At 39.7% G+C, this 25,075-nt stretch overlaps 1 protein-coding gene across 1 annotated transcript; it reads right to left on the minus strand.

Moving 5' to 3' along the window:
* Positions 1 to 2,531: 2,531 nt before the first annotated feature.
* On the minus strand, positions 2,532 to 23,589 carry LOC128705010 (dynein axonemal light chain 4). Its single transcript, XM_070105186.1, has 3 exons — positions 23,392 to 23,589; positions 13,829 to 13,912; positions 2,532 to 10,932 (listed from the first exon to the last, which is right to left on the minus strand). The coding sequence occupies exons 1-3, from the start codon at positions 23,461 to 23,463 to the stop codon at positions 10,768 to 10,770; spliced, it is 321 nt and encodes a 106-aa protein (XP_069961287.1). The 5' UTR covers positions 23,464 to 23,589; the 3' UTR covers positions 2,532 to 10,767.
* Positions 23,590 to 25,075: the final 1,486 nt, after the last annotated feature.

Here is a 25,075-nt window from a genome sequence, read left to right on the forward strand (position 1 = left end):
GTACCTTTTGGAAACACCAGTTCAGCCGAGTGCCAGCTAGAGCAGATACCGTGGCAAACACCAGGGATTCACCGATATATCATATTAACACTCCCCTTTTAAGAGGAAAGTGATGTTGACCCAGAGTTTAGTGGCTCTGTGATGGATGTGGCCACAAGTGGTCGAGAAAATATAAAAAACCTCGATAACAACCCATGTGCAATATTTGTGCAACCTTTCATTTCTGATACCACTGGTAGTGTCATCCTGCCAGAATGTTATATGTATTCAGCAGGCTGGCCAGCCGGCTGGGTGGCTGTCTAACTTTGGCTGTCTCTGCATACATAAAGGGGATCACCAATAGACCCCTGGCTGTCTTCAAGAAGGCACTGGACAGGCACCTAAAGTCAGTACCTGACCAACCGGGCTGTGGTTCATACGTTAGTTTGCGTGCGGCCAGCAGTAACAGCCTGATTGATCAGACCCTAATTCATCACGAGGCCTGGTCTCAAACCGAGCCGTGGGGGCGTTGACCCCTGAAACCCCTCCCCCAGGTAAGTTCTTCAGGTCTTCTTTGATAAGATATTCTTTCGTATCTGACATTTAGCTGTGTGTGGTGATTATTGTTGCAGTTGATACAAGTAGGAGCAGTAGTGGAGGTACACAATCTATAGTCATGGCTGTCATTCCCGCAAGAACAGATCTTATCCTTCATGTGGCATTCTTTTGTGGAGTGGTTGTACAAAGGAAAAATCTAACATGGAAAGATGTTTTTGAAGTGTTCTGGCTTGACGTGGCTGGGGTTGATGTAGTAGTATGAAATGGCCAGTCCATCTGATACAACTCTGGCAGCCTTACCGATGTTAGTAAAAGTGACCTTAATCATGGAGGCAGCATTGGGTATTTTCGTGGTAGTGTCCACCGAGGCCCAGGCATTGTGGTCCTCAATGGATGACTTGAGTTCTTCGTTGGACAGGGCCATGACGATCCTGTCAGTCGTTTCACGAACACATCATTCTTCCTTCACGTAAGGAGAGTTGGAGATAAATCCATGTTCGTTGAGTCTTGACTGCAGTAGGAGTGAGAACTTTTTCGGCCTCCCCATCATCAATACAGGTATATAGGAAGGCATCTCTGAGTGAACCATTGCCCGAGAACTTTACCTGTAGGCTACTGTTCAGTGCGGCTGCAAGAACAAGGTTCAAGGCATCATTACCACAGAGTCTGAGAGTTTGATCTTCACATGATGAGACATTGTGAAAGAGTAGTCTCACTTAAAGTCAGGTAAAAGTTCCCCTCTCAATCGGGGATTGTAGGGAGACTATAGACATTTGTATGAGATCGACTGTAATTTGCCAGGGGTACCAACTTATCATTACTGGAACTTATGGCTAATATTAACAAAAATTTGAAGAAATATTTAAATTTAAAGAAACTATGTAAGAATTATACAGATACATAATAATGGACAATTTAAAATTAATATTATCAAACTATTTTATAAAAGGAATTCCAGCACCTGCAGAAAAATATACTCATAAACCTTTGTACTGTACCTTTGTAACAATGTACATTACATATAGTCAGCTGAAGCTGACTATATGTAATGAGGTCTTGGGAAAGCTGGACTTGAGTCCTGGAGGTGTGAAGTAGTCCCTGCACTCTGAAGGATGAGTGAGGATGTTGCAGTACTGGAGGTGGGAAGTACAGTACCTGTACTCTGAAGGATGTGTGAGGATGTTGCAGTACTGGAGGTGGGAAGCACAGTACCTGTACTCTGAAGGATGTGTGAGGATGTTACAGTACTGGAGGTGGGAAGTACAGTACCTGTACTCTGAAGGATGAGTGAGGATGTTGCAGTACTGGAGGTGGGAAGTACAGTACCTGTACTCTGAAGGATGAGTGAGGATGTTGCAGTACTGGAGGTGGGAAGTACAGTACCTGTACTCTGAAGGATGAGTGAGGATGTTGCAGTACTGGAGGTGGGAAGTACAGTACCTGTACTCTGAAGGATGAGTGAGGATGTTGCAGTACTGGAGGTGGGAAGTACAGTACCTGTACTCTGAAGGATGTGTGAGGATGTTACAGTACTGGAGGTGGGAAGTACAGTACCTGTACTCTGAAGGATGAGTGAGGATGTTGCAGTACTGGAGGTGGGAAGTACAGTACCTGTACTCTGAAGGATGAGTGAGGATGTTGCAGTACTGGAGGTGGGAAGTACAGTACCTGTACTCTGAAGGATGAGTGAGGATGTTGCAGTACTGGAGGTGGGAAGTACAGTACCTGTACTCTGAAGGATGTGTGAGGATGTTACAGTACTGGAGGTGGGAAGTACAGTACCTGTACTCTGAAGGATGAGTAAGGATGTTGCAGTACTGGAGGTGGGAAGTACAGTACCTGTACTCTGAAGGATGAGTAAGGATGTTGCAGTACTGGAGGTGGGACGTATAGTACCTGTACTCTGAAGGATGAGTGAGGATGTTACAGTTCTTCAGATCACACTACCTTTTAGGAAGACATCCAGGGAAGGGGGGCTAAAATAAAATACAACACACTACAGTACAACTGTATTTTTTCCTACAGTATACATTATGTATTTTACTTGTAATAAAGCCAGTAACATGCTATGCATTTGAGCCAGACTAATACTTATACGTACTTGCTTATACTTATACTTACACACTACTTAAGGACTAGACAGAGTATTTAGAAGAAATTTTTAAGTGCACAAAAGTGAGGTAGTTAAGTGAACTATAATATAATTTTAATTAAGTGTGTACTGATACTTAAAATTTTTCTCAGCGATTTTCAGCTAGTCGGGATTTGTTAAGTACAGTGGCACCTCGAATTTCGAACAGCTCCCAACTCGAACAATTTTGTAAGTGTATTTTTGTAAGTGCTTTTGCAAGTGTATTTTTGGGGGGTCTGAAACGGATTAATTTACAATATTCCTTATGGGAACAAATTAGTTTGGTAACGGAACTCAAACAGCCTTCTAGAACGAATTTTGGCTGAAATTCGAGGTACCACTGCGGTTGCAAAACTGTGGCAATGAATTCCAGCTCTTGGGGCCTTTTATGTGTATTACATTTTTGCAATGGATGAGTCGGACACAGGGTATGTCCAAGAGGGTTTTGTGCCTTGTGTAGGGAATTCATAGCTTAGAGAATACAAGAAGGTGCTGGGTTATTAAGAGGAGCTGTTGAGGTGGTCTGGTCATTTAGAGACTGGAGCAGAATAGGATGACTCGGAGGGTGTATAAATCAATAGTGGAGGGGTAGGGGTCAGCCTAGGAAGGGACTGATGGGGGAGGTAAAGGTGGTTTTGTGTGTGAGGGGCTTGGACATCTAGCAGGTGTGTGTTAGATAGGAGTGAATAGACACAAATGGTTTTGATGATTTGATGTTCTGTTGGGGTGTGAGCAATGTAAAATTTATGAAGTGATTTGGGGAAAGTGGTTAGCCAGACTTGAGTCCTGGAGGTGGGAAGTACAGTGCCTGTACTCTGAAGGATGAGTGAGGAGGTTACTGTTTTATAACTGTAGTGCAGGAACACCTCTGGCAAAAGAGTGATGGAGTGAATGACGATGAAAGTGTTTCTTCTTTTCCAGGTCATCCTGCCTTGGGAAATGACCAATGTGTAAATAAAAAACAATAACATCAGCCAAGACTATCTTACATAGTAAAGGTCACTTAAAATAACCATAGCCATACAGCAAATTGCACTATTAACCCTTTGACTGTCGCAACCCCCCAATCCTAGTGTCTCTCTCAGTGTCGCAAAATATTTGAGAAAAAAAAATTAAGAAATTATAGAGAATCTTTTCCCGATGCTAATGACACCAAAAGTATGAAATCTGATGGAATACTTATGGAATTACACTCTCGCGAAGCTAGCGATCTTGGCAACATTTACACATTGGCAATTTCACCCACTTTGAGCCTTATTTTCGGCCAATTCCGTTGTTCCAGTCGACCAAACTCATTGCTATTTCTTTAGAACTCCATTTCTTCTATCGATTGAGTACAAGAAACCGCCCATTTACCCATTTCAACTACCCAACAAAGTGATCAGAAATTGGCAATTTGGCCAATTTCACACAAATTAAAAAATATGCTGATTTCAAAATAGGGTCCAGAATGAGCAATGCAGACATTCCTAGCACTAAATTAACATTTTCTCTGTTCATCAGTCACGTGTCCTCTTATATTATTCTTGCTTTCTACTTTGAATTTTTATTCACACAAAAACTAGATTTACTGTTATGCAGACTACTGCAATATTGTAATAATTGTATAAATAATGTCAACCCATTCCTGACTGCGTACTAGAATGGCTAGTTGGACAGTCATTGGATAATGATGTCATTTGTTTACTCTTGAACATCTACAAAAATCGAACATTTCTGCTACTTTGAGCTCCATTTCAAGGTCCTTTTCATAGGAAAACCAATCAAAGTCATCTCTATTTTTATAATATGTCTTCCATTCTTTTAAATGAGATCAAGAAAATGAGAATACAAAAATAAATACTATACGAAAATACACCTCAAAGTTGGCGTTTTAATGCAAAAACAAAGTTGGAGTCTTTTTTCTCATTATGCACTGCATGCTACAGGAGTTTTTTTTATACTGTGCACACTGACCACACAGACCCATTCTCTCACAAGTGGGAGTACCAGCTTTCTCCCACTTGATTTGAGACCGAACTCTAGCTTGAGCTAGAGTTCGTCACGGTCACGCTAGCTGGAGATTCGTCTGTAAAAACTTGCATTTGTGGTTACAGAGGTGCCTGTGCTAACCTTCCTATGGTGTAGAAATATACCTGGTTGGATGAATCTTATTGTGGCTAGCTGGTCTAGTGGCTAACGCGACGGGCTGGAGTTTTGAGACTCTGTGACCGCGGGTTCAATCCCGGCCGGGGGTATGGTTTGTTTGCAATCGTGTCATTACGATTTCTTGAGTCATACTGTACACAAATAACCCGCACATAAAAGAGAGAAGCTTACGACAATGTTTCGGTCCGACTTGGGCCATTTACAAAGTCACACTAACCAGAAGTGGAGCAAGATGGCTATATATAGGCAGGAATAGGTGGTGGTAAATGGTCCAAGTTGGACCGAAACGTCGCCGTAAGCTTCTCTCTTTTACGTGCGGGTTATTTGTGTATCGTTCCAGTCACGGTATTGCGCCTTTTTTTTGTTATTCAAGCATACTGGCTCGTAAGATGTATATATATGACCAAAACAGTCAAAGGGTTAATGCTGTAACTATTAAAAGTATTACTGATGACTAACAAGCCTAACTAAAGAAATTAATTTGCATCTGTAATTTGAGTTTATCTAAATAATCATTACCATATCACCAAAACAGTAAAAAACTAACTGTATAAGCTTAAAACTAACTGTATAAGCTTAAAACTAACTGTATAAGCTACCCATGTACATGTATGGCTACTTTGTAGGCCTACTTATGCATGGTTACTCTATAGGCTTATGTATGGCTACTCTGTAGGCTTATGTATGGCTACTCTGTAGGCTTATGTATGGCTACTCTGTAAGCTTATGTATGGCTACTCTGTAGGCTTATGTATGGCTACTCTGTAGGCTTATGTATGGCTACACTGCTTATTAAGTATTTGACTTACTGTGGTACAGGAGTCTCTCTTTTAAAGCTAGTGGAATTTTTTGTGGGATTGTGAAAAAGTGTGCAAGCACATCGCAAGCGATGTGCTTGCTTATGATTATAATAATAATAATGTAAAAAGTGCATTGAAAATTAAGCAATATGCACTACGAGGCCTTGCAAGCACCTGTTTAACTTCGGTTCCAACACTCCACAAACGCTTTTAATGTGATCATACACCGACTACATTTTGCCCACGTTTCGTCAAATTCAATGACTCCATTTCCTCGGATTCCATTACGTCATTTTTCCAAATACGTACAGTGGACCCCCGGTTAACGATATTTTTTCATTCCAGAAGTATGTTCAGGTGCCAGTACTAACCGAATTTGTTCCCATAAGGAATACTGTGAAGTACACGTAGATTAGTCCATTTCAGACCCCCAAACATACACGTACAAACGCACTTACATAAATACACTTACATAATTGGTCGCATTGGGAGGTGATCGTTAAGTGGGGGTCCATTGTAACTGATTTTTTAGACATTAGAATGCGAAACTGAGTTGATGATTCAAATTCTAGAATTGAACGTCATCTAGCTAAAATTTTTACACAAATTTACTAGACAATAACCCAAATAATTTTCTTATATTTAATATACTGACATATACATTTATTATACACTCATTGAAACAAGTGAATCGCAAGCATTTACAGTGTTTTACAGTGCTGAAGAGATACCGTAAAATACTGTAAATACGGCTTCTCCTCACTTAGCGACGTACAGTGGACCCCCGCATAACGATTACCTCCGAATGCGACCAATTATGTAAGTGTATTTATGTAAGTGCGTTTGTACGTGTATGTTTGGGGGTCTGAAATGGACTAATCTACTTCACAATATTCCTTATGGGAACAAATTCGGTCAGTACTGGCACCTGAACATACTTCTGGAGTGAAAAAATATCGTTAACCGGGGGTCCACTGTACTTGTTTACTGACTACTTCGACTTGTGATGGGCTCTCTGACCAGCATGCCTACTTAAATAATGTATATTAGAGCTGATTTCCTCTATTCTGTTCATTATAATATACAGTAAACTACTGTATAAACATTTAAAAATATACCAGAAATGTTATAAATTGTGCAAAGGTGACATTAAAACAATATCAGAGATGGCTGAAACAAAACCACTACCATTACCACTCCTCATTTAGCCACGAATTTATTCACCAACATGGTCTTAGGAACAGAACTCTATTGTTAAGCAAGGAGAAGCTGTACCATAAAATACCATAATGTAAAATACATGCGCTGTATTGTAAAATAGCATACTGTAAAATACTGTAAATACTGTACTGTAAATACTATACTGCAAAATACCATAAATACAGTGGACCCCCAGTATTCGATAAATCCGGTATTCGATGCATTTTATCGCAAAAATTTTGCCTCGGTATCCGATCGAAAACCCAGTATTCGATGCGATTCGTACGAGACGTGTCTACGTGTGGCCTGAACTGCCCCATGTGTGCCAGTGTTTACAAGCAAGTCAGTGTGCGCGCATCTAAGGATACATTCGGTACATTCCACATTATCACTGTTTTTGGTGCTTGTTTCTGCAAACTAAGTCACCATGGGCCCCAAGAAAGCTTCTAGTGCCAACCTTTCGAGAAAAAAGGTGCTAATGGCTATTGAAATGAAGAAAGAGATAATTGCAAAGTACGAAAGTGGAGTGCGTGTGTCGGAGCTGGTCAGGTTGTATAGTAAACCCCAATCAACCATCTCTACTATAGTGACCAGGAAAACGGCAATCAAGGAAGCTGTTCTTGCAAAAGGTGCAACTGTGATTACAAAACAGCGACCGCAAGTGTTAGAAAATGTTGAGAGACTGTTATTGGTGTGGATAAATGAAAAACAGATAGCAGGAGATAGCATCTCTCAAGCGATCATTTGTGAAAAGGCTAGGCAGTTGCATGACGATTTGGTAAAGAAATTGCTTGCAACTAGTGCTGATGTGAGTGAATTTAAGGCCAGCAAAGGTTGGTTTGAAAGATTTAAGAATCGTAGTGGCATACATAGTGTGATAAGGCATGGTGAGGCTGCCAGTTCGGACCAAAAAGCAGCTGAAAAATATCTGAGGGAATTCAAGGATTACACAGACAGTGAAGAATTTAAACCTGAACAAGTGTTTAATTGTGACGAAGCAGGCTTGTTTTGGAAGAAAATGCCAAGCAGGACCTACATTACTCAGGAGGAAAAGGCACTCCCAGGACATAAGCCTATGAAAGATAGGCTTACTCTGTTGATGTGTGCCAATGCTAGTAGTGATTGCAAAGTGAAGCCTTTATTGGTGTATCACTCTGAAACTTTCAGTGTGTTCAGGAAAAACAATGTCCTCAAGGCTTGTGTGTGCTGTGGAGGGCAAACAGTAAGGCATGGGTCACTAGGGACTTTTTCTATGACTGGTTACACCATGCATTTGCCCCCACTGTGAAAAATTACCTAATTGAAAAGAAATTAGACCTTAAGTGCCTCCTGGTATTAGACAATGCCCCTGGTCATCCTACAGACGTGGCAGAGCGACTTTCTGGGGACATGAGCTTCATTAAGGTCAAGTTTTTGCCTTCTAATACCACTGCTTTCCTGCAGCCCATGGACCAGCAGGTCATTTCCAACTTCAAGAAACTGTACACAAAAGCTATGTTTCAAAAGTGCTTTGTAGTGACCACAGAAACTCAACTGACCCTAAAAGAGTTTTGGAGAGATCACTTTAATATCCTCAATTGTATAAACCTTATAGGTACAGCTTGGGAGGGAGTGACTAAGAGGACCTTGAACTCTGCTTGGAAAAAACTGTGGCCAGAATGTGTAGACAAAAGGGATTTTGAAGGATTTAAGGCTAACCCTGAGAATCCTATGCCAGTTGAGGAATCCGTTGTGGCATTGGGGAAGTCCTTGGGGTTGGAGGTTAGTGGGGAGGATGTGGAAGAGTTGGTGGAGGAGGACAGTGAAGAACTAACCACTGATGAGCTGCAAGATCATCTTCAAGAGCAAGAGGCCACACCTGAGGAAACTGCTTCAGAGGAGGGGATAGAGAAATTGAAGAAGTTGCCTACTTCAAAGATTAAGGAAATGTGTGCAATGTGGCTTAAAGTGCAAACCTTTTTTGATGACAATCACCCTAACACAGCTATTGCAAGCCATGCTGGTGACTATTACACTGACACTGTTGTGAAACACTCTAGGAATGTCATAAAGGAACGGGAGGTACAGGCCACTATGGACAGATATGTTGTGCGATAGAAGTCCAGTGACTCTCAAGCTGGTCCTAGTGGCATTAAAAGAAGAAGGGAATTTATTATTATTATAATCAAAAAGAAGCGCTAAGCCACAAGGACTATACAGCAAGAAGAAGGGAAGTAACCCCAGAAAAGGACTTGCTACCTCAAGTCCTAATGGAAGGGGATTCCCCTTCTAAACACTAACACCTCTCCCTTCCTCCCATCCCATCAATCATCACCAGATCTTCATTAAAGGTAAGTGTCGATTATTCTATTGTTATTGTAATTATTCTATTGCATTAAACTTAATATTTCATGTAGTAAAATTTTTGTTTTTCATACTTTTGGGTGTCTTGCACGGATTAATTTGATTTCCATTATTTCTTATGAGGAAAATTGATTCGCTTTTCGATATTTTCGGTATTCGATGAGCTCTCAGGAATGGATTAATATCGAATACCGGGGGTCCACTGTACTGTGAAACACTGTATTGTAAAATACGCACCATAAATATTGTATTGCAAAATACCACAAATACTGTACTGTAAAATACCTTAAATACTGTAAATTTACCCAGTGTCGTGGAGACCGAAGTACCGTTTATCTTTTTTTTTTTCCCCAAATTTAGCCAATCAGAATTAGGATCTTGTTCGTCGCAAAATATGGTAATGTCCTTATGTACACGTGTATACAATAGGACCCCCATATTCGTGGATCTGTTTATTGCATTGCAGGTTTAAGTTTGGCTGAAATGCCTTGAAGAATTTTGAATTTTCTATATTTCTGTACAATATGAAAATCAATTTTGAATTTGAATATAAAAAAACATTTGTGTTTGTAAATTGATGAAGTGTACCATTTGTGTGGGTAAAACACCGTCGATCATGCTTTGCATTATACCGCGTTTGTTTCTCTTTCACTCGTTATATTGTGTTTCTGATGTTTTAATATTGTTATATTGTGTTTGTGATGTTTTAATATTGTTATATTGTGTTTGTGATGTTTTAATATTGTTATATTGTGTTTGTGAGTGTTTTAATATTGTTATATTGTGTTTGTGATGTTTTAACATTGTTATATTGTGTTTGTGATGTTTTAACATTGTTATATTGTGTTTGTGATGTTTTAATATTGTTATATTGTGTTTCTGATGTTTTAACATTGTTATATTGTGTTTGTGATGTTTTAATATTGTTATATTGTGTTTGTGATGTTTTAACATTGTTATATTGTGTTTGTGATGTTTTAATATTGTTATATTGTTTCTGATGTTTTAACATTGTTATATTGTGTTTGTGATGTTTTAATATTGTTATATTGTGTTTGTGAGTGTTTTAATATTGTTATATTGTGTTTGTGAGTGTTTTAATATTGTTATATTGTGTTTGTGAGTGTTTTAATATTGTTATATTGTGTTTGTGAGTGTTTTACTAATGTGTCAGTGTTTAACCCCATAGGGAAGCTGTAAGCCCATAGGGGGTACATATACCACCTTAAGAATTGAAGGTAATCAGGCTTGATCCAAGGAAGCAGAGAGTAGCTCAAACTCCCTGGATGAAGAACCTTTTACCAGTGATGAAACACCCTATATAAAGGGTCTTATGTTCCTGCTCTATACAGAAGAATTTTATACAATGTTCAAAGTCTATATACAGCTCTGTATGACCCTTGTGGGTTTAGAGCTTAGTTTTGACTATTAAAAACTATAGAAAAAATAGCAAACTAATGCTTTTTTCGAAGATTTACTCATTACAAATATGCAACAAAAAAATCTTATCGTACCAGTAGTCGATTCTTGGCTCCGAACTTAATGAATTATCTTAAGCGTTTTTGACCGCATTAAGAGCATTTTCACACAGCACTAGCCTAAATTCCATTAACAGCATTTCCACACAGCAATGGCCAAATTTCCAGCGAAGAACATGTAGAGAAGATTTTTGACTTCGTAAGAAACTTCAAAACCAAACGCTTCTCCGACGACACAATGCCAGGTTGCTCCATAACGCTTATCCATTGTCTCCTTGATGACCCGGGCGGCACTCTGACAGCAGAGACAATTTATGTAGTGAAAATGTTTGTGAATAACAAAAATGCAATGCAGTAGAACCCACATATCCATGATTTTGGTTTCAGTTATCCATGGTTTACCCTGGCCTGAAAATAAGCCTTAATTTTGCTTAATAATAATGGAGACAAAGCACAAAAGTAGTGATGGTGACAGCTGTTCAAAGTAGTGATGGTGACAGTTGTTCAAAGTAGTGATGGTGACAGTTGTTCAAAGTAGTGATGGTGACAGTTGTTCAAAGTAGTGATGGTGACAGTTGTTCAAAGTAGTGATGGTGACAGTTGTTCAAAGTAGTGATGGTGACAGTTGTTCAAAGTAGTGATGGTGACAGTTGTTCAAAGTAGTGATGGTGACAGTTGTTCAAAGTAGTGATGGTGACAGTTGTTCAAAGTAGTGATGGTGACAGTTGTTCAAAGTAGTGATGGTGACAGTTGTTCACAGTAGTGATGGTGACAGTTGTTCAAAGTAGTGATGGTGACAGTTGTTCACAGTAGTGATGGTGACAGTTGTTCACAGTAGTGATGGTGACAGTTGTTCAAAGTCTGAGAGAAGTTGTGAAGTTCTTCCCATCAGTGAAAAAGTGATAATTCTCAACTTATTATGTGTGATTTATCAATTATACTTTATGACTTTCAGTGATGGGAAGAACTTCACAACTTCTCTTAGACTTTGAACAACTGTCACCATCACTACTTTGAACAACTGTCACCATCACTACTGTGAACAACTGTCACCATCACTACTTTGAACAACTGTCACCATCACTACTGTGAACAACTGTCACCATCACTACTGTGAACAACTGTCACCATCACTACTGTGAACAACTGTCACCATCACTACTTTGAACAACTGTCACCATCACTACTTTGAACAACTGTCACCATCACTACTTTGAACAACTGTCACCATCACTACTGTGAACAACTGTCACCATCACTACTTTGAACAACTGCCACCATCACTACTTTTGTGCTTTAGTGTCATTATTAAGGAAAATTAAGAGTTATTCTCAGGCCACGGTAAACCACGGATAACTGAATGACTGGATAACTGAATAACTGGATAATTAAAACCACGAAAACCAAGGTTCTACTGTACAACACACTTTCTATAGTATAGAAACTGTAGTTTACAGCAATAAAGCAAGTTTATCTCTATAAACTGAAATACAGCATATTATAAAATTAAGGTGAATAACATATACAAAATACTTTATAGGAAGATCCTTATGTGAGGAATTTTGGACAGCCATAAAACTAAATCATGATTGTATAAGAGAATAAAAATGTATAATTTTGGTCATATTGAACAAATTCTGGAAATAAAAAATAGTCAGTGATATATTAAGAATAGTAATAATCCAGGACCACAATGGTAGTAAGTCAAGGACCACAATGGTAGTAAGTCAAGGACCACAATGGTAACAAGTCCAGAACCACAATGGTAATAAGTCTAGGACCACAGTGGTAATAAGTCAAGGACCACAATGGTAACAAGTCCAGGACCACAATGGTAATAAGTCCAGAACCACAATGGTAGTAAGTCAAGGACCACAATGGTAACAAGTCCAGGACCACAATGGTAATAAGTCCAGAACCACAATGGTAGTATGTCAAGGACCACAATGGTAATAAGTCCAGGACCACAATGGTAATAAGTCCAGGACCACAATGGTAATAAGTCCAGGACCACAATGGTAATAAGTCCAGGACCACAATGGTAATAAGTCCAGGACCACAATGGTAATAAGTCCAGGACCACAATGGTAATAAGTCCAGGACCACAATGGTAATAAGTCCAGGACCACAATGGTAGTAAGTCCAGGACCACAATGGTAATAAGTCCAGGACCACAATGGTAATAAGTCCAGGACCACAATGGTAATAAGTCTAGGACCACAGTGTTAATAAGTCAAGTGTACCAATAAGGTAGGATGTGTTATATCCATCAATGGTATTATTATGACTTGATCATTGTAGGTGTCTTGGTAATAGTAAGTGTTGGGTTGATGGTAGGCGAGGTAGTCAGTGACTGTAATAACCATGGGTTGCAATCCCAGTAATGCTCGTTACAAGTGTCATTTACCTCATACGATTATGTATGTGTACAGTAGCAAGTGTTTAAAAGAACCAGAACCACATTTCAAGAAATTCTACATCGCTCTTTGTTAATAAATGGCTACTGGACAACCCATAATGATAGTTTTCTGCAAGTCTTTTTATTTCTATCAAGATTATTACATTTTGTTTTGCCAAAGGAATGTATGGATGTGTATATACATAGTATGTATACAGGAGGGCCCCAGTATGTATACAGGAGGGCCCCAGTATGTACAAAGGAGGGCCCCAGTATGTGTACAGGAGGGCCCCAGTATGTATACAGGAGGGCCCCAGTATGTATACAGGAGGGCCCCAGTATGTATACAGGAGGGCCCCAGTATGTATACAGGAGGGCCCCAGTATGTACACAGGAGGGCCCCAGTATGTACACAGGAGGGCCCCAGTATGTACACAGGAGGGCCTCACTTATACACCAGGTTAGGTTCCAGGTTACTGCTGTAAAGTGAAACATGCCCTTTTTTTTAACTTTCAAATGCATATAAAAGCCTGATAACATGTTTACACTATCATATATTAAGCAAGGAATAGAACTAGGCCTAAAAAAATGAATATACAGAACACACATTACTTACCTCACAATATTTTCATCCATAGCTTATAACGAGTGGTGAATGTTGTAGCAAGTCTGAACACATGAAGAATGGCTAGAACTGAAAACTGCTGTATTTATGAAACACCGTAAAGCAAAGCTCCATAAAGTGAAGCGCTATAAACCAGAGTGCCGTGAAGCAGGGTCCTCCTGTACTCACCTCATTATTGGTCTGGTGTTTTTCGCACGCCGTCACTATCAGTTCCATTGTCTCCGTTTTCATCTCCTCCGACATGTCGGTGTGCTGGAAACACCGGAGAATCAATACCTCTATTTCAAATTCAAATCCTCTGTCTCTTACAGGTACAAAATTAATGTAATTCATGTGTAAGATGTGTAATTCACATTTAAGACATGTAATGAAATTATATGTAGTCAAAAAGAAGTGCTAAACCTACAAGATTTAGCGTAATGCAAATCACGTGTAAATTAATTCATGTGTAAAGTAATTAACATGTAATACAGTCAAGAACTACAGTGAAAAAAATTAGCAAAATTCCATGAAAGTGCTTCAAAATTCGCCATTTTTTCCACTGCGGTTATTTCACATGGTACAAAATACTATTTTACGAACAAGTCAAAATAAAAGTTCCACAAGGCAGTATCCTGGGTCCATTTTTTTTTTTATTATTTCTTCTTTATTACTCTTATTACTACTACCTGGGATATACCTGAGTTATATTTGGGTTTATACCTGGGATATACCTGGGTTATAAATGAGATATGCCTGGGATATACCTGGGTTATACTTGGGACATACCTGACATATACCTGGGACATACCTGGGTTATAGCTGAGATATATCTAACCCTTTGACTGTTTCCGACGTATAAATACGTCTTACGAGCCAATGTTTCTGACGTATTTATACGCACAAATTCTAGCGGCTTCAAATCGAGCGCCAAAGGCCTGGTAGGCCTACACGGGAGAGAATGGGTCTCAGTGGTCGGTGTGCACCCTGTGAAAAAAATCTGGGACCCAGCGGTGCATTGTGGGAACGCCATGTTGTCAGTCCATTTTCACCATGCCTCTCGGTAAGAAGTTCCTCACTCCTCGGCGGATTGGAGGTCTTTTGTTCCCAAGTGATAGCTCTAACAGCGATGAAAATGTCAGTGACAGTGAATTCAAGGGTTTTCAAGTGAGTGTTACCGAAAAAAGTGCCCAGGATAACGTAAATAGTGACGAAAACCCAGATGACCCACAACCTTCGACCTCTGGTGCTGTGCCGGCTTGTTCACGTTCACGTTCGCCTGTACCAGGACGAAAGAGGAAACTATTTGGTCGTGTACAACACCCTGATGATAGCAGTGATAGTGATAGTGATTTCAAGGTCATTGAAAGCAGTTCTAGTGACAGTGAGAGTGAATATTCCCCAGTGAAGCGCCAGTATGTACGACGTAGTATGCGGTCTGGTAGTGTTTCATATGTTGTTCCAAGGGGAAGGAGAAACTCTGGGAGCACATCCCGTGGCCCTACACCACGACCTGATAGTGAAGATGACGATATTGTAACGATGGGTATGAATGGTGACAGTGAGGGAGGAGGCAGTGGTGGTGATAGTGAGGGTGGCACGGCCCATGTGGCACCATCACCGGGCCACGCTACTACCCACGCGGCTGACTCAGCAGAACAACCAGCCTCACCCTACCCCACACTGCCACAACCTGCACCACCACAACCTGCACAGCCACAACCACGGTACAATATCCAGACCCCACCAGCAGACCGCATCTGGGATTGGCAGGACGGTGACGAGTTTGTTCCCAGTCCCCATGACTTTGATGAAACACAAAGTGGAATAAAGCCATCTTGTCCACTTGGGAACAATGCCAGTGAACTGGACTGCTTTGAGTTATTTTTCGATGAACCCCTGATGGACATCATTGTCAGGGAAACAAATACATACTGTGATTACACCATGGCAAATACAATTCTCTCACCAAAATCACGGCTACACAAGTGGAAGGAGACAACTGTGGCAGAGATGTACCTGTTTTTTGCCACAATAATGCTTATGCCACATGTGTATAAGCACACTGTCACCACATACTGGACAACAGATCGCCTGATTTCAACTCCAGGTTTTAGTGACATTATAGGTGTCAATCGTTTCCTGATACTGTTACGTATGTTACACTTTTCAGACAAAACCAGGCCTGACAGAAGCGACAGGTTATATAAGATAAGAAATGTGTTTATGTACCTGAAACAAAAGTGCTGCATGTATTTTTATCCCTTCAGGAAGCTTGTTATTGATGAGTCCTTGATTTTATTCAAAGGAAGACTCTCATTCAAGCAATATATACCAAGCAAGAGGAAACGCTTTGGTATAAAGCTATTTGTACTGTGTGATTGCAGAAGTGGTCTTGTTTTAGATATTATTGTGTACACTGGCAGTAATACTTTGAGAGATACCATGAAGTTATTGGGTATCTCTGGTGATGTGGTTCGAACAATGATGGAACCATATCTTGGTAAGGGGCATATGTTATTTACTGATAACTGGTACACAAGCCCCTTACTCAGTGATTTCTTGCGAGTGAACTTGACAGACGTGTGTGGCACAGTGCGTGGTAATCGCAAACATATGCCAAGGTTCGACGCTGGCACTCGCAGAGGTGAGGTGCAAGCCTTTGCTGCCAATGACATCATGGCATTTCGGTGGCATGACAAACGTGATGTCACATTGTTGACATCAGTTCACACAAACGAAATGGTACCCAGTGGCAGGGACAACAGAGAGACCAATGAACCCATTCTAAAGCCTGCAGCTGTCATGGACTACAACCTCAATATGCGCTTAGTGGACAAATGTGACATGCAGATTGGGTTTGCAGACTGTGTACGCAAGAGTTATAAGTGGTATATCAAACTTTTTTTCCATCTTGTTGATATCTCTATGCTAAATGCTTATAACATATACAAGTTGAAGACCAACAAAACACCAAAATATGGTGAATTTTGCCTGTCAGTAATCAGACAAATAATTGCAAAGTACCAAGGAGCAACTCCTGCAATAGACCAGCGCCCACAGACGTCATCTCGTATGAGGCCTGGTGATCACTACCCCATACAACTGCCTCCTACTACTGCCAAGAAAAATGCTCAGAAGAGGTGTTATGTATGTATGCATACCACAAAACGCCCACAAACACGCAGAGACACTCGTTTTATGTGTGAGGAGTGTGAAGTGCCCCTCTGCATATACCCATGTTTCAAAGAGTTCCACAAGCTGCAGCAGTTCTAGGAACGTGGTTAGTGACTGTACATATGTATATATATTATGGAACAATAGTAATAAACATTGTTTTGTATTGTTTGTTTGTGTAAACAAAGTGTATACACAAACTAATAGTGATAAAGTTTGTTCTGTTATTGTGTTGTAAATAATGAGTGTATATTTGAACAATGCACCTTACATTGGTCTCACAGGCCACATAAGTTACCTGGAAAAGAAAAATATTGAAAAATGCAAGAAACCTTTGAATTAGAGTAAATAAAAGAATACCGGGTGGGCGGCAGTCGCCGCTGTTGCCGTACGCACGTCAATTTCTGCAAACTTTGCGGCTCTATATCTCGGTAAGTACTGATGGCAAAAATTTTTTTTTAGGCTTAAAACACTAGTAAAAATATTCCTAACATTTTCATAAGAAAAAATAATTTTTTTTTTTTCGAATATTTGGCGACATAGAATGACAGTTTCAGAGAGGGGCCTGAAACAGTCAAAGGGTTTTCTACGTCTTTCTAGAGAGTGCAGATTCAGGGCCCTTAGTCTATCCTCATAGGGAAGGTTTCTGATACATGGGATCAACTTTGTCATCCTCCTTTGTACATTTTCCAGAGCATTTATATCCATTCTGTAATACGGTGACCAAAACTGTGCAGCATAATCTAAATGAGGCCTAACCAAGGATGTATAGAGTTGAAGAATAACCTGAGGACTCCTATTATTTATGCTTCTTGATATGAAGCCAAGGATTCTATTAGCTTTATTGCGAACACTTATGCACTGTTGTGTTGGTTTCAGATTACTGCTAACCAGAACTCCTAAATCTTTTTCGCAATCTGTAATATTAAGATCTACATTATTTAGTTTATATGTGGCATGGTTATTGTCCTGTCCAACATTTAGAACTTTGCATTTGTCTATATTAAACTGCATCTGCCACTTCTCCGATCACTGCATCAGACTATTCAAATCTTCCTGGAGTGCTCGAATGTCCTCGTCAGAATGAATTCGATGGCCTATTTTGGTGTCATCGGCAAACTTGCCGATGTCGCTCTTTATGCCCTCATCTATGTCGTTTATGTAGATTGTGAACAGCAGGGGGCCCAACACTGACCCCTGTGGAACACCGCTCGTGATGCTTCCCCACTCTGATTTCTCCCCATTTATGCAAACTCTCTGCTGCCTATTTGTCAACCATGCCTCTATCCAGGAAAAAATTTCTCCTCCTATTCCATGTGCCTTAATTTTCCTCAATAGTCTCTGATGTGGGACCCTGTCAAAAGCCTTACTGAAGTCCATATACACAATATCATATTCATTACCATGATCTACCTCCTCAAATACCTTAGTGAAAAAAGTTAATAAATTCGTAAGGCAGGAACGCCCCTTTGTAAAACCATGCTGAGATTCGTTGATTAATTTATGCTTTTCAAGGTGGCTACGAACTGCCTCGGCAATTATTGATTCCATAAATTTTCCCACTATGGAGGTTAGGCTTATTGGTCTATAGTTCGAAGCTAAGGACCTGTCACATGCTTTAAAAATAGGTATCACATTTGCCATTTTCCACTTATCTGGCACCATGCCAGTTTGTAGCGATATGTTGAAAAGATTAGCCAAAGGTTTGCTAAGCTCCTCTTTACATTCCTTTAGAACCCTTGCATACAGTTCATCAGGGCCTGGGGATTTGTTAGGTTTTAATTTATCTATTTGCCTAAGGACCATGTCACTTGTGACCCTAATCGTGCACAGTTTATTATCGTCCTGTTCTACATAATTTATCATTTCTGGAATATCGCTGGTATCCTCCTGTGTAAAAACTGAGAGGAAGTATGTGTTAAAAATTCTACACATTTCCTTATCACTGTCAGTGAGCTGGCCCGAGGAACTTTTGAGTGGGCCTATCTTGTCCCTGATCTTACTTCTGTATACCTGAAAGAATCCTTTTGGGTTAGTCTTCGATTCTCTTGCAACTTTAACCTCATAATCTCTTTTTGCTTTTCTAATTCCCTTTTTTATTTCTCTCTTTAACTGAATATATCGATTTCTTAATTGCCCCTCTCCTCTTTTGATTTGCCTATATATGCCTCTCTTTTGACCAATCAGATATTTTAATCTATTGTTCATCCAATTAGGATCATTTTTGTTTGATCTGATTTCCCTATTTGGAACATAATTTGACTGAGCAGCTAGAACTATGCCCTGGAAAGCATCATATCGGCAACCATCACCACCTACCTGACCCTTAGTCAGGTCATTCCAGTTCAGCCCACCTAAGTAATTTTTCAGTCCTATGAAATAGTAAGCCAAGCGAAAGTCAGGGATGGAGACTTGATTGCCATTATTAGGGGAATTCCATGATATATTAAAACTGAGTGATTTGTGATCACTTTCCCCAAGCTCATCATTAACCTCAAGATTATTAATTAGTGTTTCCCTACTGGCAAGAACCAAGTCAAGGAGGTTATTTCCCCTAGTTGGCTCTGTCACAAACTGTTTTAAAAAACAATCCTGGATCGTATCAAGAAAGTCACCTGACTCTAAATTTCCTGTCAAATTGCTCCAGTCAATCTGTCTATAGTTGAAATCTCCCATTAGCACAACATTTTCATGTGTAGATGCCTTACGAATTTCGTCCCATAGAAGTTTACTGCACTCCCTATCAAGATTTGGGGCCCTGTAAATCACTCCCAAAATTAGTTTTTCTCGGCCCTCGAGAAGCTGTAACCAAACAGATTCAGTGGCTGACCCTTCTACTTTTATATCTTGTCTAACACAACAATTTAAATTGTCTCTGACGTACATCGCTACTCCACCACCCTTCCTGTTGACCCTGTCAGTGTGGAATAATTTATAGCCTTGTATGTGACATTCAGAGGGCATCTCTCTATCTTTCAGATTGAGCCAGGTCTCTGTTATAGCAATAATATCTATGTTTCCTGCACTTGCAATTAATCTTAGCTCATCTATCTTATTTCTTACACTCCTGCTATTAGTATAGTAAACCTTAAGAGAGCTAGTCCCTTGCTGTCCCCCTTTGTTTGCTGACCTGATCTATTGTCTTTATTTATAACTTCATGCTGAATGCCTTTTATACATTTACTGTTTCCAACCCTAGTGTTGCAACTTGCTTGTTTCCCACACACACCCATACCTCTATCTTCTATCAGTTTAAAATCATAGGCATTTCACCAATGGCCTTCTCAATTGAGTTTGCAAGTGCTACCACCCCAGCCCCAGAGAGATGTACCCCATCCCTTGCATACATATCATGTTTTCCATAAAAGTTGTTCCAGTTGTCAATGAATGGGATTGCAAGTTCCTTGCAGTATCTGTCTAGCCAGAAATTTACACCAATTGCCCTAGACAACCATTCATTTCCTACTCCCCTTCTAGGCAAGATGCTACATATGATTGGGACCCCTCCCTTAGACTTAATGAAATCTATAGCTGACCTGTACTTACCTAGCAGCTCTTCTCTCCTACCCTTCCCAATATCATTTCCACCGGTACTGAGACAAATAATGGGCTTGTTCCCATTACCTGACATGATATTATCCAGCCTGTTAACTATGTCCCCAACACCAGCTCCAGGGAAGCACACTCTATCTCTCATTTTCTTATTCCTATTACAAAAAGCACAGTCAATATATCTTACCTGAGAGTCACCAACCACAAGAATGTGCTTACCTCTGTTAGCAGGGGCAGTAGTACCCTTACCTTCACTGGCCACTGAAGTACATTCATCCTGAAGAACAGAGAAGCAATTTCCTACCTTCAAATCTTTACTCTTAACTTTCCTTATTCTGATTCTCCTCCCATTACTGGTTACCACTCGCCACTTGTAGCAGGTGCTGGACTGCACCTCACCGCTGGTAGCTGTTGCTACCTCCCCACCTACAGCCTCCTCACAGTGAGAGACAGACTGCACCTCACTGCTAGAAGCCTCATTCCCCACATCTCCAACCACCTCACACTCTCTCCCAGGCCCATTGAGGTGGACCTTCAGCCTCCTAATCTCCTCCTGGGGAAGCAAGCTCCATATGCTTGAGGTATACTTGGGTTATACTTGGGATATACCTGACATACCTGGGATATACTTGGGATATGCCTGGGATATACCTGGAATTTTTCCAGGGTTCAATGAGACCCTGGTACACTGTACCTGGTGTGTTATACCAGGTACACTGTACCCAAATATTACAATACAGTAAACCTTTGATATAACAGATCTCAGTAAAGCTAGTAAACAATAAAGAGACTGGACAATATTACCCTCAATAGACTGGACAATATTACCCTCAATAAAGAGACTGGACAATATTACCCTCAATAAAGAGACTGGACAATATTACCCTCAATAGACTGGACAATATTACCCTCAATAAAGAGACTAGACAATATTACCCTCAATAAAGAGGCTGGACAATATTACCCTCAATAAAGAGACTGGACAATATTACCCTCAATAGACTGGACAATATTACCCTCAATAAAGAGACTAGACAATATTACCCTCAATAAAGAGGCTGGACAATATTACCCTCAATAAAGAGACTAGACAATATTACCCTCAATAGACTGGACAATATTACCCTCAATAAAGAGACTAGACAATATTACCCTCAATAAAGAGACTGGACAATATTACCCTCAATAAAGAGACTGGACAATATTACCCTCAATAAAGAGACTGGACAATATTACCCTCAATAAAGAGACTGGACAATATTACCCTCAATAAAGAGACTAGACAATATTACCCTCAAAGAGACTGGACAATATTACCCTCAATAAAGAGACTGGACAAATTACCTTCAATAGACTGGACAATATTACCCTCAATAAAGAGACTGGACAATATTACCCTCAATAAAGAGACTGGACAATATTACCCTCAAAGAGACTGGACAATATTACCCTCAATAAAGAGACTGGACAATATTACCCTCAATAAAGACTGGACAAATTACCTTCAATAAAGAGACTGGACAATATTACCCTCAATAAAGAGACTGGACAATATTACCCTCAAAGAGACTGGACAATATTACCCTCAATAATGAGACTGGACAATATTACCCTCAATAAAGAGACTAGACAATATTACCCTCAATAGACTGGACAATATTACCCTCAATAAAGAGACTGGACAATATTACCCTCAATAAAGAGACTGGGCAATATTACCCTCAATAAAGAGACTGGACAATATTACCCTCAATAAAGAGACTGGACAATATTACCCTCAATAGACTGGACAATATTACCCTCAATAAAGAGACTGGACAATAATACCCTCAATAAAGAGACTGGACAATATTACCCTCAATAAAGAGACTCGACAATATTACCCTCAATAGAGACTGGACAATATTACCCTCAATAAAGAGACTGGACAATATTACCCTCAATAAAGAGACTGGACAATATTACCCTCAATAAAGAGACGAGATAATATTACCCTCAATAAAGAGACTGGACAATATTACCCTCAATAGACTGAACAATATTACCTTCAATAAAGAGACTGGACAATATTACCCTCAATAGAGAGTGGACAATATTACCCTCAATAAAGAGACTGGACAATATTACCCTCAATAAAGAGACTGGAAAATATTACCCTCAATAAAGAGACTGGACAATATTACCCTCAATAGAGACTGGACAATATTGCCCTCAATAAAGAGACTGGACAATATTACCCTCAATAAAGAGACTGGACAATATTACCCTCAATAGACTGGACAATATTACCTTCAATAGACTGGACAATATTACCCTCAATAGACTGGACAATATTACCCTCAATAGACTGGACAATATTACCCTCAATAGACTGGACAATATTACCTTCAATAGACTGGACAATATTACCCTCAATAAAGAGACTGGACAATATTACCCTCAATAGACTGGACAATATTACCTTCAATAGACTGGACAATATTACCCTCAAAGAGACTGGACAATATTACCCTCAATAAAGAGACTGGAAAATATTACCCTCAATAAAGAGACTAGACAATATTACCCTCAGACTGGACAATATTACCCTCAATAAAGAGACTGGACAATATTACCCTCAATAAAGAGACTGGACAATATTACCCTCAATAGACTGGACAATATTACCCTCAATAAAGAGACTGGACAATATTACCCTCAATAGAGACTGGACAATATTACCCTCAATAAAGAGACTCGACAATATTACCCTCAATAGAGACTGGACAATATTACCCTCAATAAAGAGACTGGACAATATTACCCTCAATAAAGAGACTGGACAATATTACCCTCAATAAAGAGACTAGACAATATTACCCTCAATAAAGAGACTGGACAATATTACCCTCAATAGACTGGACAATATTACCTTCAATAAAGAGACTGGACAATATTACCCTCAATAAAGAGACTGGACAATATTACCCTCAATAAAGAGACTGGACAATATTACCCTCAATAAAGAGACTGGACAATATTACCCTCAATAAAGGATAAGTGTGGACAATTTTCTTAGTATCATCAACACTTTCTTGTTTACGTAGTTCACTCATCTGGTTAATGAAGCTGTTAGCTTGTTAACGAAGTTCTCAGTGGTGGTTGTTAACGAGGTTGGGAGTTGTTCACTCCTTGTTGTGGTTGTTAAGGGCTGCTGACACTCACCGGTTTTGTTTACTGGTTGTTAAGGGTCACTAAAACTCGGTTCTTGGATGTGTTAAGGGATGTTGAAACTAGTTGCTTATTTAGAGGTTGTTAAGGACTAAGGTCAGTCTTATTTAGGGTTGTTAGGGACTAGGGTCAGTCATTATTTAAGGGTTGTTAGGGGCTAGGTCAGTCTTTATTTAGGGATTGATAGGGAATAGGTCAGTCCATATTTACAGATTAGGGACTATCTAACATCAGTCCCTCTTTAGGGGCTTTTAGGGAGTACCTACAATCTTTCCTTATTTAAGGGTTGTTAGGGAGTACCTAAGGTCTTTCCTTATTTATGGTTGTTAGGGACTAAGATCTTTCCTTATTTAAGGGTTGTTAGGGACTATCAAGTCATTATTTTGGTTTCTTAGGGGCTACTTACTGTCTCTCCATATTTAAGGGTCATTAGGGACTACCTACAATCTTTCCTTATTTAGGGGTTGTTAGGGCCTACCAATACTACAGTACTTAACCTTCCAGAAGTCCAGGTAAAATATGTCTAAATACGAATAGGAATTATAACGAAATACAGTGTCTTCTTGTATGAGAAACAGGATTAATAGGGTGCCAGTTAAAATAAGTTGAAGACCTTGTCTCAACCCCTGGTAGGGCCAGACACCCTGACAAGTGGCTGTTAGACTTCAACCCCAGGGAGTGTGAAGTTATAAAGACTGGTAATGGCAAAGAAACTGGAAACTCTACAGTTGTGACTGAATTTTTCACAAAGCTGAATTACTTATTTGTTTTAACATTACAAAGACCACAATGGAAATTAGTCAAGGACCATAATGGTAATAAGTCAAGGACCACAATGGAAATTAATCAAGGACCACAATGTTAATAAGTCAAGGACCACAATGGAAATTAATCAAGGACCACAATGCTAATAAGTCAAGGACCACAATGGAAATTAGTCAAGGACCACAATGGTAATAAGTCCAGAACCACAATGATAAAAAGTCAAGGACCACAATGGAAATTAGTCAAGGACCACAATGGTAATAAGTCAAGGACCACAATGGTAATAAGTCAAGGACCACAATGGAAATTAGTCAAGGACCACAATGGTAATACATCCAGGACCACAATGATAATAAGTCAAGGACCATAATGAAAATACAGTTGTACTGTAGTGTACTGTATACCATAGGAAAGAAATACAGTTGTACTGTAGTGTACTGTATACCATAGGAAAGAAATAGTTGTTTTATTAAGAATTATAAGAGAATTTACTCCACCTGAGTCAACGAAAACAGACCTTTTTAAGACCTGTGAGGTGCTGATGCATGACCCATTCACCAATTGCCCAGAAAACTTACTTTAATCATAAATAAGCACTAAATCCACAAAGGTCATTCAGCATTGTCCACAGAAGAGACAGGGCCAGGAGCTGTGACTCGACTCTGCAACTACAAATAGGTGTCTACTTATTTCCACTGTGGTTCTTGAATTGAGGAAATAGTCAAGCACAGT

Source organism: Cherax quadricarinatus, chromosome 97, assembly GCF_038502225.1.
Source record: "Cherax quadricarinatus isolate ZL_2023a chromosome 97, ASM3850222v1, whole genome shotgun sequence".
Classification (NCBI taxonomy): domain Eukaryota; kingdom Metazoa; phylum Arthropoda; class Malacostraca; order Decapoda; family Parastacidae; genus Cherax; species Cherax quadricarinatus.

Excerpts from the sequence above, each read along its gene's own strand:
- LOC128705010 (XM_070105186.1), bottom strand. The coding sequence starts at position 23,463 with ATGAGTGAACTACGTAAACAAGAAAGTGTTGATGATACTAAGAAAATT. Across the intron at positions 13,913-23,391 it reads ACACTTATCCTTTATTGAGG|CACACCGACATGTCGGAGGA; the intron begins GTAATATTGTCC and ends CGGTGTTTCCAG. Across the intron at positions 10,933-13,828 it reads AACACCAGACCAATAATGAG|AGTGCCGCCCGGGTCATCAA; the intron begins GTGAGTACAGGA and ends CTCTGCTGTCAG.